The sequence below is a fragment of the Triticum aestivum genome, chromosome 3D (genome assembly GCF_018294505.1).
Source record: "Triticum aestivum cultivar Chinese Spring chromosome 3D, IWGSC CS RefSeq v2.1, whole genome shotgun sequence".
Classification (NCBI taxonomy): Eukaryota; Viridiplantae; Streptophyta; class Magnoliopsida; order Poales; family Poaceae; genus Triticum; species Triticum aestivum.
Genome location: NC_057802.1, coordinates 37,339,928 through 37,354,602, shown reverse-complemented (window position 1 = coordinate 37,354,602; position 14,675 = coordinate 37,339,928). Strand labels below are relative to the sequence as shown.

Sequence of the window (14,675 nt, the reverse complement as noted above, 5' to 3'; positions counted from 1 at the left end):
GTGGGACACGAGACGTACCCAGATTTGGGGTTCTCCGGAGAGACAACACCCTTAGTCCTGCCGAGTGTGGTTTATATGAGGTGGATACAAGCTTGCTCCTGCTGCTGTTTTTGGGAGGAAGGAATGCAGGCTAGTGCATAGGCTGCTCCTTCTCCGTGTGAGTGTGTTCTACTGATGAACGATCGACCTTCTGCATGGAGGAGCACCGGGGGGTCTTATAAGCTACCCCCCCCCCCCCCGATACAGTGGTAATGTTACATGGGCGCAGGGCCCTGGAGTCAGTGTCTAGGAGCCGGCTGTGGGGGCCGTCGAGTCTGTCGGGCCCGCCGGGCGCGGGTCTCGCTGGGTCCATCGGGTGCGGGCAGTACTGGGACCTCCGGCCTGGGTACGGCTGGCTGTTGGGTACTGTTGGCAATGCCGTGCCGGGCGTCATGGGGCGGCAGCGCCGCCTCGCTACAGGGTTGCGCCTCCAGACGGTGGCTTGGTCGGCAGGAGTGCCGCGGCCGTCGGGGCCGGCGCAAAGGAGGGAGTGTTGTAGCCATGTTTACTTGTCGCTGGAGGTTGGCTTCTTGGGACCAGCTGGCACGCGCCAGCCGGCAGACCGGGTTGCGACACCTGGCCGGGTTACGCTGTGAAGCCGGCCAGGGCGAGCCGGATTGAGGAGCGTTGGTGGCCCCGATGTTTTTGTAAAGGATCCGGGTTCCGTTGCCTGCCCGAGGTCCATTCCCCCAACAAAGTACTTGATCTCCATGGTGCCGGCGCCCACCATCCCCCCGGATTTCCAGCAGCTTCTACTACGTCCGGCAAAGATCCCCCACTCATCAAAAGTGACCTTCCTCGTCGAGGATACCAAGTTCCGCGCCCACAGGCTTGTGCTTGCTATGCGGTTGCCGGTCTTCGCCGCGGAGCTCTTTGGTCACATGAGGGAGAGCACCGCTCAACGTGTCAGGATCGAGGACATGCGAGCCTCCACATTCAGGGTCATGCTCCAATTCATCTATACTGACGAGCTTCCCGTCAAGCCAAACAACGGCGAGGAATCAGGAAGCAGTCATAATAATTTCAAAAGGGAATTCATGGCGAGGGGCCGTGAAGTCATGGTACACAAGCTGCTTGTGGCCGCTAATCGGTATGATCCAACGAAAAAAATAGCACGCTACAAAATATAGCGAGCCCCTTATCAAAATGTTACACAAGTTATAGCGCGCTAATAGCATGCTATATTTAAAAATAGCGTTTGCAAAAAATGCCAAATATATCCACAAATAAAGTATTTCAGTACCTTAAGACACCAATATAGAGAGACATAATCTAGCCAGATAAGAAGCACACATTTTAAACTGAATGTCAAACTGTAGTCAATCTATTTAACATATATCAACTCTGAACACTGAACACCTAGCCTACATCTATCGTGCAATAACCACAAAATAAACCTGTGCTTCCCTATTTTTCTAATATTTTTCATCATTTGGACGCTATAACGCTACACGCAACAACGTTATAACGCCCTATAGCGCGCTAATTACGTGAATAACGTCATAGCGGCTGAATTTGCTAAAATATAGCGTTTCCTTCTGAATATGCTATAACGGCACTATAGCGCCGTTATAGCACGCTATTTTTTCGTTGAAGCGTCGAGCTCATGTGCGAGAACATACTATGCGAGAGCATCGATCTGGCAACTGTCATGACGACTTTGCTGCTAGTGCGGGGCCGCCAAAGGTGCTGTCAGCTCAAGGATTCCTGCATCAAGTACATAACATCTAGCCCTGATATGTACGACGCGGTGAAGGCGACCAAGGAGTATGAGGAGCTCAAGGAAACATGCAGCTCTTTTAGAATTGAGGTCAATGAGAGAGTTGCCACACACAACATGGCCCGACACACTAGCTCTCCTTCCTCCTCCTCCGGTATCCATCGACCAACAACACCACGGCATGCACGAGTTTAATATCCACAACTTTAGCTCAGTGCAAAGGAGCCATGGTGTTGGCCAAGTAATCACTTCAGTCATATTCAACATAGGCGGTTACGATTGGACAGTCAATGTGTACCCGTCTGGGTACTCGGCGGAGGAGGGTGGGGAGCACATATCCGTCTACCTCCGTTTATGGTCTGATCCTGGAACTGCTAGGGTCAAGTTGTCCAAGACGTTCCGGACCGGTGACCCTAGTGGCAAATCACTGTCGATTGTGCTTTGTTGAATATATTTTTACTAGGGGGTTTCAAAAGTTCATCATGGTGAATGCTGCAAAGTCCCGATACATAGGCCACAATGGTTCCTTTACCATACGTTGCGACCTTGAAGTCCACACGAAGGCGTGCACTACTAGTACTAGCACCACCATCGCCAAACCTATGATCATCGTGCTGCCGTCCAACATTGTAGGCACCTCGAGTAGCTGATGGTGAGCAAGCAATGGTCAGACGTGGCGTTCCTGGTCCAGGAGAGCGAGATTCACGCGCACTGGCTCATCATCGCCATGCAGTCGCTGCTTCTATACGAAACATTAGTGGTGTCGACAACCAACAGTGTCGTACGGATCGGCGATATGAAGGCCGTCGTGCTCAAGGCCGTACTCCACTTTGTCTATACCGACGAGCTGGTTCCTGTGAATGAAATGGTGGTAGCCAGAGAAATGCTGGCGGCGGCATGCTGGTTCCGCCTGGAGAGGATGAAGGCCATGTGCAAGAATTTGCTCGCTCATCTCGTGTTGAAAGACAACGCGATGAGCACTCTGGAGCTGGCATTGCTACACCGCTGCGAGGAGCTCAAGATCTACTGCAACGACTTCATTGAGCGTGCAATGAAGTGATGAAAAAACACTTTAATCTTCGATATTTACTGTATAGAAAAGGTTTCATCATGAGTAGCATATATACATTCCACAGCTTTAGTATTTCCAAAAAAATTAAGGGTCATTATTTTTGTCATTTGAAGTTGTAGAACTGAAGCTTACCGATTCCACATTGTATGCCTCAGAATTCTTAACTAGTTTCTTCCATGCATCTATCGACAATTTTGAATGTATATATGTACTACTACATCACATGAAACATCTAGCAATCTGTGAGATGTTCACAGTACTCTAAACTTTCCTGTGGTCGCTCACCTCCCTAGCATCCCACTGCACATGTTCACGCCCCCACCGCCTTCACCTGAGGCAACCCCACTGGCACATTGACCATTTGGCACAAGCTTGTGGTACACCATACACCCTGGGGTGTTGTACGGCGGCGAGGGGGCTAGGATTTTCATTGTGTCATTGAGGATAGGGCCTTTTCCCAGGGTAGATGAGTTGAACATTAGTAATATATAAACTTACAAAAGATTAGGAGATATAGTTGTAGAAGAGAAAAGCAAATGCTACTTGTCCATGTAAATGACATCTCCATATACTACTTGGCAGTTTTAGCGCCATTTAGCCCTTGTTTAGCATCAATTTAGCTGATTTAGAGGCTGAAGCTATTTGCACGTTTTTTTGGCGAGGCCATCATGAATTGTTTAACAGATACCGTTAAACTGTTATCTTGTCCTTATATTGGACGTAAACTAGGATCCCTGCCAAAGGAAGAAGACACTGTCTAATTTTTTATTTGAAGTTATCCTAAATACTGGGGGAAATGCAGATGCACTTTAACTTAAGAACAAACAAACAAGAATAAAACTCTGACCGAAAATATCATGAAGCAACATCAAATCAGGAATCTTCTTAAACATTATCCAACCATCTAAATTTCAAGTCGAGATAGAGATATTAGGAACCAGCATTCAAGCACTCGAGGATGACGGTGCCGGAGCAAGGTTAGCACTGTCAGCGGAAGCACTCGAGGACGATGTTGTGGAAGCGGGGTCAATAGCATCTCTGGTAACACTCGAGGTCGAGGATGATGGTACCGACGCGAGGTCAACAGTATCGCTGGCCTCTTCCACTTTCCTTCCTTGCAGAGCTTCCATTGCTTCACCCAGCATCCCTGTCACCTTCCCTCCTAATTCTGGCTCAAGCTGTTCAGCCAGTGGGTACAATTTCTCGTCTTGAATCTGCAAGGTAAACAAAATATACGACCAAACTCAAAATTCACCCTTCATTGACATAAATGGCTAATATATAAACATGCATGCCAAGTAAAATTTGTAACTGTGAAAATAGCACATCCTAATATAATTCCATTGTCCTTACGAGATGTTGTTTCTCCGGGTTAGAAGAAACTATAGCAGTGGTGGTGGTGTTCTTGCTTGGAACAGATGGAGTAGAGACAGTACTATTAGTTTGCGCGAAGCCCGGGGGAACCATCACAGCGTTGGCATTCACATTCATAGAATTTGGCATGTATGTGAAGGCTTGGTTGGCATTTGGGTACACCATCTGCATTGTAAAAGCAAGAAAGTCAGGTGAATTGACTACTTGTGACATAATCTAAATATGGGCACGGCTGGATACACTTTGCAAGACCAGCTGATGCATTAAGTATTAAAAAATTAAAATCAAAAAATGGCATGTCTCGTGTCATAATACCTGTGGTTGTAGATTGATTTCTGGATGCACACCACGCCAAGCATGGTGCAGTGGCCTCGGCATGTTATACGTATATGGCGTCATGCCGCTAGGAACCCAAGGAGTGAAATGCTGTTGTGGGAATTGCTGATACCCGAAGCCTGTAGAAACCTGTGGTGGGAACATGCCAGGCACTCTTGGACCGACGTAGAACTGACGGGGAGCAAAATTTTGTGCTGCGGGTGCTAGAACTCCTGCGTTCTGAATACGAGCAAAGTGTGCCTAGAAACAATGTCAGTAGCATTAAGCTTGTGATGTGTCCCTTGTATATATTCTTGAAACAGTGACAGATCTAATGTTCAAATATTCAGTGACACACGGGTGACAAGAGAGAACTTGTTTTACTTAACTTTATTTGGACGGTAAAAAAATAACCATTTTGTTAACACTCATCCACATTGATTCTCAGTCTATGTTATTCTTAGGATGGGACAATATACAACTTATTTATAACTGAACAGGTTTTCTTTTAGTTAGTTAGTTATGTGTAAAAATGAAACAAATAATACGTAAATAATTGGACATGTAGTAGGCATGGACACATAGCAATATCAAAACTCAAACAACACTTATCAGCATATAAGATTAATTAAAAGAAGTCTCTAATTATCACTTATCAGCAAAAGGCACCTAATGTACAAAATGATCACTTGGGAAATAACAATTTAGACTTACCACTAGCATCGCTCGTCTTTCCTCTTTGCGTTGAGCTACACCAACATACAATGGCTTTTTGCCGACTATCTTCCTGTTCATCCCGTCAATCTACCACATTGATTAAAGATGATTTAATAATCTAAACTAGTCAACTGGATGCATTGGGCACGTTTGCATTCAACTAAACCACGTTACTTACGGCCTTGTGGACAGCTTCAATGGTTGTAAATGACACAAAGCCATAACCCTGGCTCCTTCCTTGTGAATCAACCATAACCTAAAAAATGTTAAGAAGGTGAGCCATGATACTAAGAAACAGAATTAGCTAGCAAATAAATAGAGAAGTACCTTGCATGATCCTATCTCACCAAAAAATTCAAATAACCCTCTAAGATTTAGATCATTAATACTATCATCTAGATTCTTCACGTATAGATTGAGCCCTTCAAACTTTTTGAATTTCTCATTTCTTGCACGCTCAAAGTTTTCTCTCAGTTCTGCTTCTCTTTCTGACTTTTTCTGAGCTCTTCCAACATACAAAATTGTATCCTTAATCATCTTACCATTAAGACTTTTCACAGCTTCTGCAGCACATTCTGATTCCCCATAGTTAACGAATCCGAAGCATTTGGATATTCCATCATTATCTCTCATGATTACAGCGCTAGTAATTGTACCAAAAGGACCAAACTCTTGCAGAAGGTCATTGTGAGTGAATCCCTTTGGCAAGTTCTTCACATATACATTTGTATAATTACTCACGCTGATATTTGGCTGCCTCTCCTGACGACGAATGAAGAGACCTACAAAAATTCGTTTGCCATTCACCAACTTGCCATTCAAGCTGTCGATGGCATCATTGGCAGATGTCTCCTCTGAAAACTGAACAAATCCCTACCCTTTTGATTGACCGTTAAAGTGAGTGGCCACTTTGCATGATAGTATAGTGCCATAGCGACCAAACATATCACTCAAGCTCTTGCCATCAATATTTGGCACAAGATTTTTTATGAATATATTGGCCTTTCCACTCAATCGCAGCGTTGGGTCCCTATTCGAGAACATAACTCGGATATGCTTCCCGTTGGCAGGGGTAAAATTTAAAGAGTCTAATGCACGTTTGGCTGCAAAACAATCACATACAAAATTATTAGAGGTAATTGTAGTATTAAACTCAAATCCTCTAGTAGGGCAAGCAAACATACAAATACAAAGAAAATGAAATCAGGTTAAGGTGAAAACAATAGTGTATATATATATATATATATATATATATATATATATATATATATATATATATATAATTGACCACGATACAACATGGTGTATTGTATATGACAGGATGTTCATCGAACAGACAATTTTCGGATGTCCGATATGCAAAGCTAATATCCAATTTGAACTATGTACAATTTCGCTCTTCACTAATTTGGCAGCGTGGAGTATGAATAAACTGGTGAAAATTTGACTAGGTTAACTATGAAATCCATGTGGCCATTGTGATCATACAATCTACCTAGTGTAATGTTGCACGTTTCAACACCATGGTGCACAAACTAGAAAACTTCTTAACAAATTTTTAACCCACATTCAGTTCCCTCCTGTTCATATTTTCCAAATTGCCACACCAACTTATGAAGGCATCAATGAAACAACAATGAGTATTGGTTAAACTAGAAAACAAAGTGCATTGACAAAACATTAAAAAAATCGCTCACTAACCAAGTCAACTCCCAAATGTTACACCATAGAAAAGATAGACAACACCAATAACATAAACATGTCCTTTTGTTTAGATAGAAAGAAATAAGAACATAGGCACACATTAATTGTAACCAAATTCTAGCTATTTGTTTTTTCCTAATCATATGCACATCCGAGTCCGAGTCGGATTGTGACAATGTTAACTTCCACGATGACGTTCTACACCATGCATGATGCACAATCTACAATGAAATCGTAAGGAAATTTAAGCTCTACTTCCATTCTCTTATGTCTTCCATTCTCTTATGTTCTTAATTCCCGTGTGCAATCTACAAATCTTGGCTATCTTATAAATAAACCGTGTGGCCCTATTTAACAAAGAGCTAAATTTTCACTCGCTAACCAATTCAACTCCCAAAAGTTAGACCGTAAGTAAGATAGACGACGCCGATAATATGAACATAACATTTTGTTTATGACAGAATCCCGCAAGTAGAAAAAATGCATTAATTAAAATAATAATTGTGTGTGCCTACTTGCTTTTTCAAAATAATATGTCCGGTTTTGAGTCGGATTCTGACATATTCGGCAACATTATTTTCCGCATCAAATTTTACACCATGGTGCACAATCTACGCAGAAACCTTAATAGGATCTTAACCCAAATTCTATTATTTTCAATTCGTAATGACCAGAAGAAATCTATGAAGCCATAAACTCAGATGGAATCAACCATTAATGTTAGCTAATTTGAAACAAACCAACCCAAAGTTCACAAAAAACTACAATTCCTCTCGTTGACGATTCAATCCAAGTATTACGCCGTAAGTAAGATAGACATCAACAATAATGGGAACATTTAGTTTGTGACAAAAATATATAGGTAGATAAAAACACATTAATTACAACCAGTGTGTGTGCCTACTTGACTTTTCCGAATCATACATCCGACTCTGAGTCGTATTCCGATAGCATTTGTTTCCACAAAGATTTTTTGCCATATCCGAAACCTGAATCGGGTACGGATTCTAACACTGATGTCAGTGCTCGGCAACATGTTCTACAAACTGCTGATTCCATTCTCTTCCGAATCTACAAACTGCTGATTCCATTCTCTTCCTAATCGACAGTGCCTTGAAGTTATATTTCTTGTTGTGATCTATCGAAGCGAGGGTCTTGGTTTTTTTATGGAATGTGCATAAACCCAATCTATAAAGAAGTCCTACCGAGATTTATTCAAAATTCCATTCTCTTCCTAATCGCCAAATGCAATCTATGAAGTCATTCCCTCATTGGTAACAATGATCAATCTTGGCTGACTTGAAAACAAATCATGTGACCTAATTTAATAAAAACTACAATTCCTCTCGCTAACGATTCAACTCCCAAATGTTACACCATAGATAAGATAGACAACAACCAGTAATAAGAACATGTCATTTCGTTTACGGCATAACTCAGCGAACAGATAAACACATATTAATTGGAACAATTGTGTTTGTCTACTTATTTTTCCCAAATCATACAGCCGGTTCTGAGTCGGATTCCGACAACACTATTATCTACGGCGATTTTCTACCCCATGGTGCACAATCTATGGAGAACTCTTAACAGGATTTTAGCCCAAATTCCTATTATCTTTTGTTCATAATAAACACAAGCAGTCTATGGAGCCTTTCACTAAGACACAAACACCAATTAATGTTGGCTAATTTGAAAACAACCAACCCAACTTAACAACAAACTACAATTCAACTTGCGATTCAATTCTCAAGTGTTACGACCTGAATAAGAAAGACATCACCAATAATAGGAACATGTCAATTTCTTTTACGACAGAAATATATGGTATTTAGGTCAAAACACGTTTAATTGCAACCAGTGTGTGTGTCCATTTGCTTTTGCCAATCATTTGTCCTATTCCGAGTCCGATTCTGATAGCATCCGTTTACGCAAACCCGAATCGGTTACGGATTCCAACACTCCTCATGTTAGTGACACGTTGTTCTACAAACTGGAGGTCAACACACTATCTACGCACGTTCCATCAAAAGACCCTTGCCTCAGTTGACCAGAACAAGAAAATGCCAAAATAGAACTTCAACCATGTTGTGCCACATCTTGTATGGGAAATCTAGTAAATCACAGACTTCATAACCAAACAGATCTATAACCACGCAACCTCGTAGGTTCTCTGTATCCCCGATCCAAGCCTGATTAGATGAACATGTAAACAGACGAAGACAACCCCGCAAAAAAAAGATGAAGACACACTCACCATCCTCCCGACTGTAGAAATTCACATAGGCGTACCCAAGTGACCTGCCAATGACGTCCCGGCATATACGGAGGGACGCCACGGGCGCCACCTTGCAGAACAGGGCATAGAGGTGCCCCTCCGCCACGCCATCATCGAGGTCACCGACGTATAGCGAGGCCCTCGAGCCCAACGCTGGTCCAGGAGGACGCAGCGTGACGGCCGGGGCCAGCAACGGGCGACCTGCCATTGCCTAAGATGGTTGCCAACCAGTGGCCGGGCACAGGATCGATCGATTGATCGAGCAAGAGTGCTGGCTCACAAGGCAACGGAATACAGTCTCGGAAGGCACAGGATGGATTCATCGAGCAGGGGTGCTTCTATAGGTGAACGCTCTTGGATGGATATGCTCTCGACTCTCTTCTCACTAATTGATGCATTAATTACTTCCTTTCTTTGTATAATGATAAGTATTGGGCATTAATTTTGTGCTCGAGAAGATGAGTGTATTTTTTATGGAGATATCTGCATACTAGAGATTGATTGGGTCCACATATACTACTATAGGAATTAGTTCGTTCGATCAGTTTCCAGGGCCATAAATCACTACCATTTAATGTTTGAGATACTAAACTAGATTCCCAGCAAAGAGAGAGAGAGAGAGATACTAAACTGGATCGAGCGTCAAGTTGTCAGCTCAGCATTTTGAAGATGGCGTTCAAAAAATTTCAAAGAGCAAAATAGACAAAGATCATGAGTGTTGCATTTGAAGGGAACATAAGTTTCCCCTAGCAGCTCTTCGAGCAGTGACTACTGACTAAGGTTGGGTCCCCCATAATTTTTTTATTGCAAGTTTAATTTTGTTCATATTTATACAAGAAAATAAGACATTTCAAAAAGATTAGTGCATTCGAACGCACAGCCTCCTGGTGCTGGCACCGCCACTGGTCAGATCATGTCCCCTTGTTGTCATCCAGGGAAACTAGTCCTCTGTCGCCACCACGGTTTCATTTCGAGTTGTTCTAGCTATGCCAGCCGGTTTTTGCCAAGGCGGTCAAGTAGTGGTTCGAGGCGCTGGACTCCCCAACCGATCGATGTCGGTGTTATACACTTGGCATCACTGTACCAAGTTATCGAGGTAATTCATGCGGGGTTAGGGGTCCAACCTGGGCGAGACTTGAGGATCCGCAAGGCAGAGCTCCTTGTGGCCATCCAGTCCTTTGATGATTGGCCAACCACGGTGGGTCTGGATCCGGAGGAATGGATGGAGAGATATGCTCTCGAGGATAGCCTCATGACGTTGTTCTGAAACGAGGAGATTTACTGTTGTCTTCGAGGCCGTTTAAATTTGACATTTACGGGTGAACTTCCAGGCTATTGCCAACAGCCGTCATCATTGATCCTCAAATGTGGTCCTTTGGATGGTCCCACGATGCTTCGGGACAAGATGGTCCCACGATCCTGCCTTAACTATGAAGTGATTACGTTGATCTCCAAAGTAGTTGGGGCGACGGACATTCGCCAGTTCCGACCGATCACGGTTATTAACGTGATCTTCCGCATCCTAGCCAAGGCGCACGCCATTGGGGCGGCACCTATAGTAGCTCAAATTACCAATCCAAACCAGTCGCCTTCATTAAGGGTGATCTAATTCATGATGGGCTACTGGCACTACATGAAATCATTCACGAGGTTAAGACTAAACGTCAAAAGGCGGTCGTTTTCAAGATTGATTTCAATAAGGCTTATGATATGCTTAGTTGGGATTTCTACAAAGATTCCCTTGAGTGCAAAGGGTTCAACCATAGATGGGTTACCCGCATTATGCAGCTTGTCAGTAGTGGGCACACTGCCATCAACATTAATACGGAGACAGACCCATTTTTTAAGCACTCGAGAGGGGGTGAGGCAAGATGACCAACTCTTTCCGTTCTTGTTTAATATTGTTGTTGATGGCTCAGCAGCCATTATGTATAAAGTGAGATGTGTTGGCCATCTATGTGCGGCGGTGGCCCACTTGATTGCAGTAGGTGGAGTCTCGCACCTCCAATATGCGGATGACACCATCCTTATGTGGAGCGAACTCCAATGGATATAATAAATTTGAAGTTCCTCCATATTTGCTTCAAAGAGATGTCGGGTTTGACGATTTATTTCGCCAAAAGTGACGTGATGGTACTGCATTATTCTAAGCAGGAGCGATCCTCCATGCCAACCTCCTAAATTGCTTCCCGGGGTCATTCCCTATTTGGTACCTTGGTCAATCGGTTAGTGACTCGATGGTCGGTATGAGATATCTCCAAATATCTTAAGGGGCGGTCTTTCGCTCTTTGCTCCATGACCAGAGGCTCATAATTTTGGTAAGCCATTCAGTCTATCAAACCGGTTCTCCGTCTGGGGATTTGGTGATGGTCGAGAGAGGAATGGACACCCATTTTGGTTGAATAGTTTAGCTTGAAGATCGACCACTCCTTGTTCAGTTCCCAGTGCTCTTCGCTATTCCAGATCAACCTTCTATCTCGGTGACCTTGGCGGTTGCGAATGCGGGGAGGAACCTCTCATTCCGTCGCTCTTTCGGTCCCCTTGAATCCACCGAATGGTTAGCGCTCTCCTCCAGTGTGACAAGTGTTACCTTGTCTGCGGCTCCGAATATCAAATCATGGAAATTCGGGCCCTCGGACAACTTCTCAACTAAGTCATTATATAATCGCCTTATGGCGGGATTTGGGCCTGACAAGTTGACTGAACTTTGGAAGGTGCATCTGCTGCCTTGGATCAAAATATTCTTGTGGCAGCTGACTAGGGGTAGATTTCCCTTGGGTGACCATGTGCTCAGGTAGAACGGCCCTGGGAATGGCAGTGCCCGCTGTGTGGGGTTGACGAGGACCTGAACCATATTTTCTTCTACTGTGTGTCGGCCCAGTTCATGTGGAGTTGCTTTAGGGAGGTTTGGGGCAATAGTTAGCACCCAACCAACTTCCCTGATTGGCATCAACTCATGGCAAATTGCTAGAGGCAGATCCACAAAAGGTTGCGGGTGAATTTTGGAACCTTGGCTTGGACCATGCGGTGTGATAGAAATAAACTTGTCATTGAACATATATACCCATATGGGGCCACCGATGCAATTTCCAAATTGTGTGAATTTTTTCAGCTATGGAAACCTCTCTCTAAGCGGCGGGACAAGACGACCCTCGACAATCTCACAAGGAAACATAAGGAGGTTGCGCCCGAATTACATATGGTCATCTACCCGCCTTGGGACCCTGCTATGTTCTTTTGCGGGCTTGTTTTGTTGTTGCCCCCAACGGGTATATTTTCCCTTTCTTATTGTTAAACTTGTTTCCTTTGTGTGGACCTCCATTTTGGTGTGTTTGTATCCTGCCATGGCTTTATTTATAAAGCGGGACGAGAAGCCTTTTTCGGTAATTACATGTCAGTATAATTGTGATTAAATAAGGATGGTATGCAAACTTTAATAAAGAATATTCATATATATTGGTAAATAATATTCATATATATGGTTTTCCTAAACATTAGCGTATTTTTTACCAAAAATAATTGCAATTGAACTTTGCTTTGGTATACCGAAGAAAACTTTATGAATTTCGATGCGGATTAAAGATGGAGATTAAAAGTTACCCTTTTCGATCAAAAGGGGTAATATAGCCTTTTGTGTATCCAAATCAATCTATTCAGTACAACTGATTTACGTGCTGATATAGCGACAACCTTTTCAAGTAACTTTAAGATTCGTGTAAACTTTTAGAGGGGTGTGCCAAAGAAAAACTCATTGTGATTACAACAAGTTTAAACATATGGGAGTACAAAATTCCTTTCGATTATTGGGGATACAACTTTGTTCCAGTCATTGAACTTGCCCTCATATGCATTTTGTATTGTCAAAAAGATCACAAACTTGAAAATTATATGGAAATGAAAAATGGTATTGTGTGAAAGTATAATCGCAGATGGGTTGTCGACTCCATATTGTGTTTATTTTGTATTAATATGGTGGTGTGTTAAAATCTCCGAGGGATGCTCGAGTCTATCGTATTATTTTGCATTGATATGGTAGTGTACAAAAATCTCGAATGGATGCTCAAATCCTTTAGTATTTATTTTGCATTAAATATTCTCCTTTTATTCCACGGGCTTCATTTTATAACTTTCTTACATCATCTCCAATCCTCGTGCCCTATTGTACAGCATCAAAAGAGGTTGGAGTAAAATTTTAGACACCAAAAAGTGGATTTTTTTGGGCACAACGAATTGACGTCTCCAATAGCTGCCCTAAAATAGGGCATCACTGCTCCCTACTTGAACCGAACTGCATCTACTGTCATTTCCGATTTATCTGTTAAAACTAAATTTAACAGTCAATTTCTTCTATGACAATGTTGAACTGCGTATTGTATAAACAAATACAGGGAAGGAACATGAACGGGCCTTGGCAGCCACCGATTGCAGTAATAAGTTAAATTAACCAAACTGCACTGCACAAGACACTTTCTTCTGCTAAATTGACATGCACGTGTTAAGAAAAGCCAAATTGGCAGTTCAAATTGGGATGCTCAGTGACGAATGTCATTTCCAATTGACCCAAGCTGCAGCCTACAGAGAGAAAATTCAGAGGAGTACGGACACGCGCGTAACTGCTCCTGAGGACGCGAGCAGCAGCACTGCGGCTGCCTCGGAAGCGCAATAGGAGATTGCGGGAGAGGGCTCTGCTCCATCGGTCGAACAGGAAGTCGAGGGTGGAGCCCTCACCGGTGAGCTCGTGGCCTGGCCTTGCGCTGACCACTAGTGGGATTCTCGGCCGCATCGAATCCGCAGAGGCTCGGTTGCATCAAATCTGAAGGAAATATGCCTTAGAGGCATTTATAAAAGTTATTATTTATGTCTATGTTCATGACTTATTATAAATAAACAATGAGGTTTCATTTTTTTTTTAGGAGTGAACCGAGTTGCTGAAGTTTCAGACTCAGACACGCGCTGTTTGTAGAGTTCAACTGTAGGCACTTGGTAACGGGCGCCCCTATGTCTCGCCTTCAGCAAGAGGTGTGGAACCCTCACTGAAGAGGAGACCCAGATGGACCGGCCCAGTAGCGCGAGAAGGCACAGCCTTCTTTTTTCTATTTTATTATGTTTTCTGTTTTGTTTTTTGATTTATTTTTAACTTTTATTTATACTTTAATTATGATCATATATATACCTTAATTACAAAAAAACACGCTATTAATACATCTGAAAAAATGTTAACCAAGCATTTGAAAAATGGTAAATGTGTATAAAGAAAATGTTTATCACGTATACGGAAAATGTATTAAAAAATGTGTATACATTTTTATCTTCTATTTAAAAAATATTAATCCAGTATTTAAATTTTTTTGAACAAACATTTCAAAAATGTGGATTAAACATTTGATTTATTTAAATATGTAGAAAAACTCATGAACATGCAGTTAAAATGATGAATTTTTTTCTCATGCATATAA

General features: G+C 42.7%; 1 protein-coding gene and 1 pseudogene across 1 annotated transcript; one reads left to right on the top strand and one right to left on the bottom strand.

The window, feature by feature from the left end:
• Nucleotides 1-749: 749 nt before the first annotated feature.
• Nucleotides 750-2,819, top strand: LOC123073977 (BTB/POZ and MATH domain-containing protein 1-like). Its single transcript, XM_044496950.1, has 3 exons — nt 750-1,129; nt 1,636-1,849; nt 2,451-2,819. The coding sequence occupies exons 1-3, from the start codon at nt 750-752 to the stop codon at nt 2,817-2,819; spliced, it is 963 nt and encodes a 320-aa protein (XP_044352885.1).
• Nucleotides 2,820-3,775: 956 nt separating this feature from the next.
• On the bottom strand, nt 3,776-9,427 carry LOC123073976 (polyadenylate-binding protein 3-like; annotated as a pseudogene).
• Nucleotides 9,428-14,675: the final 5,248 nt, after the last annotated feature.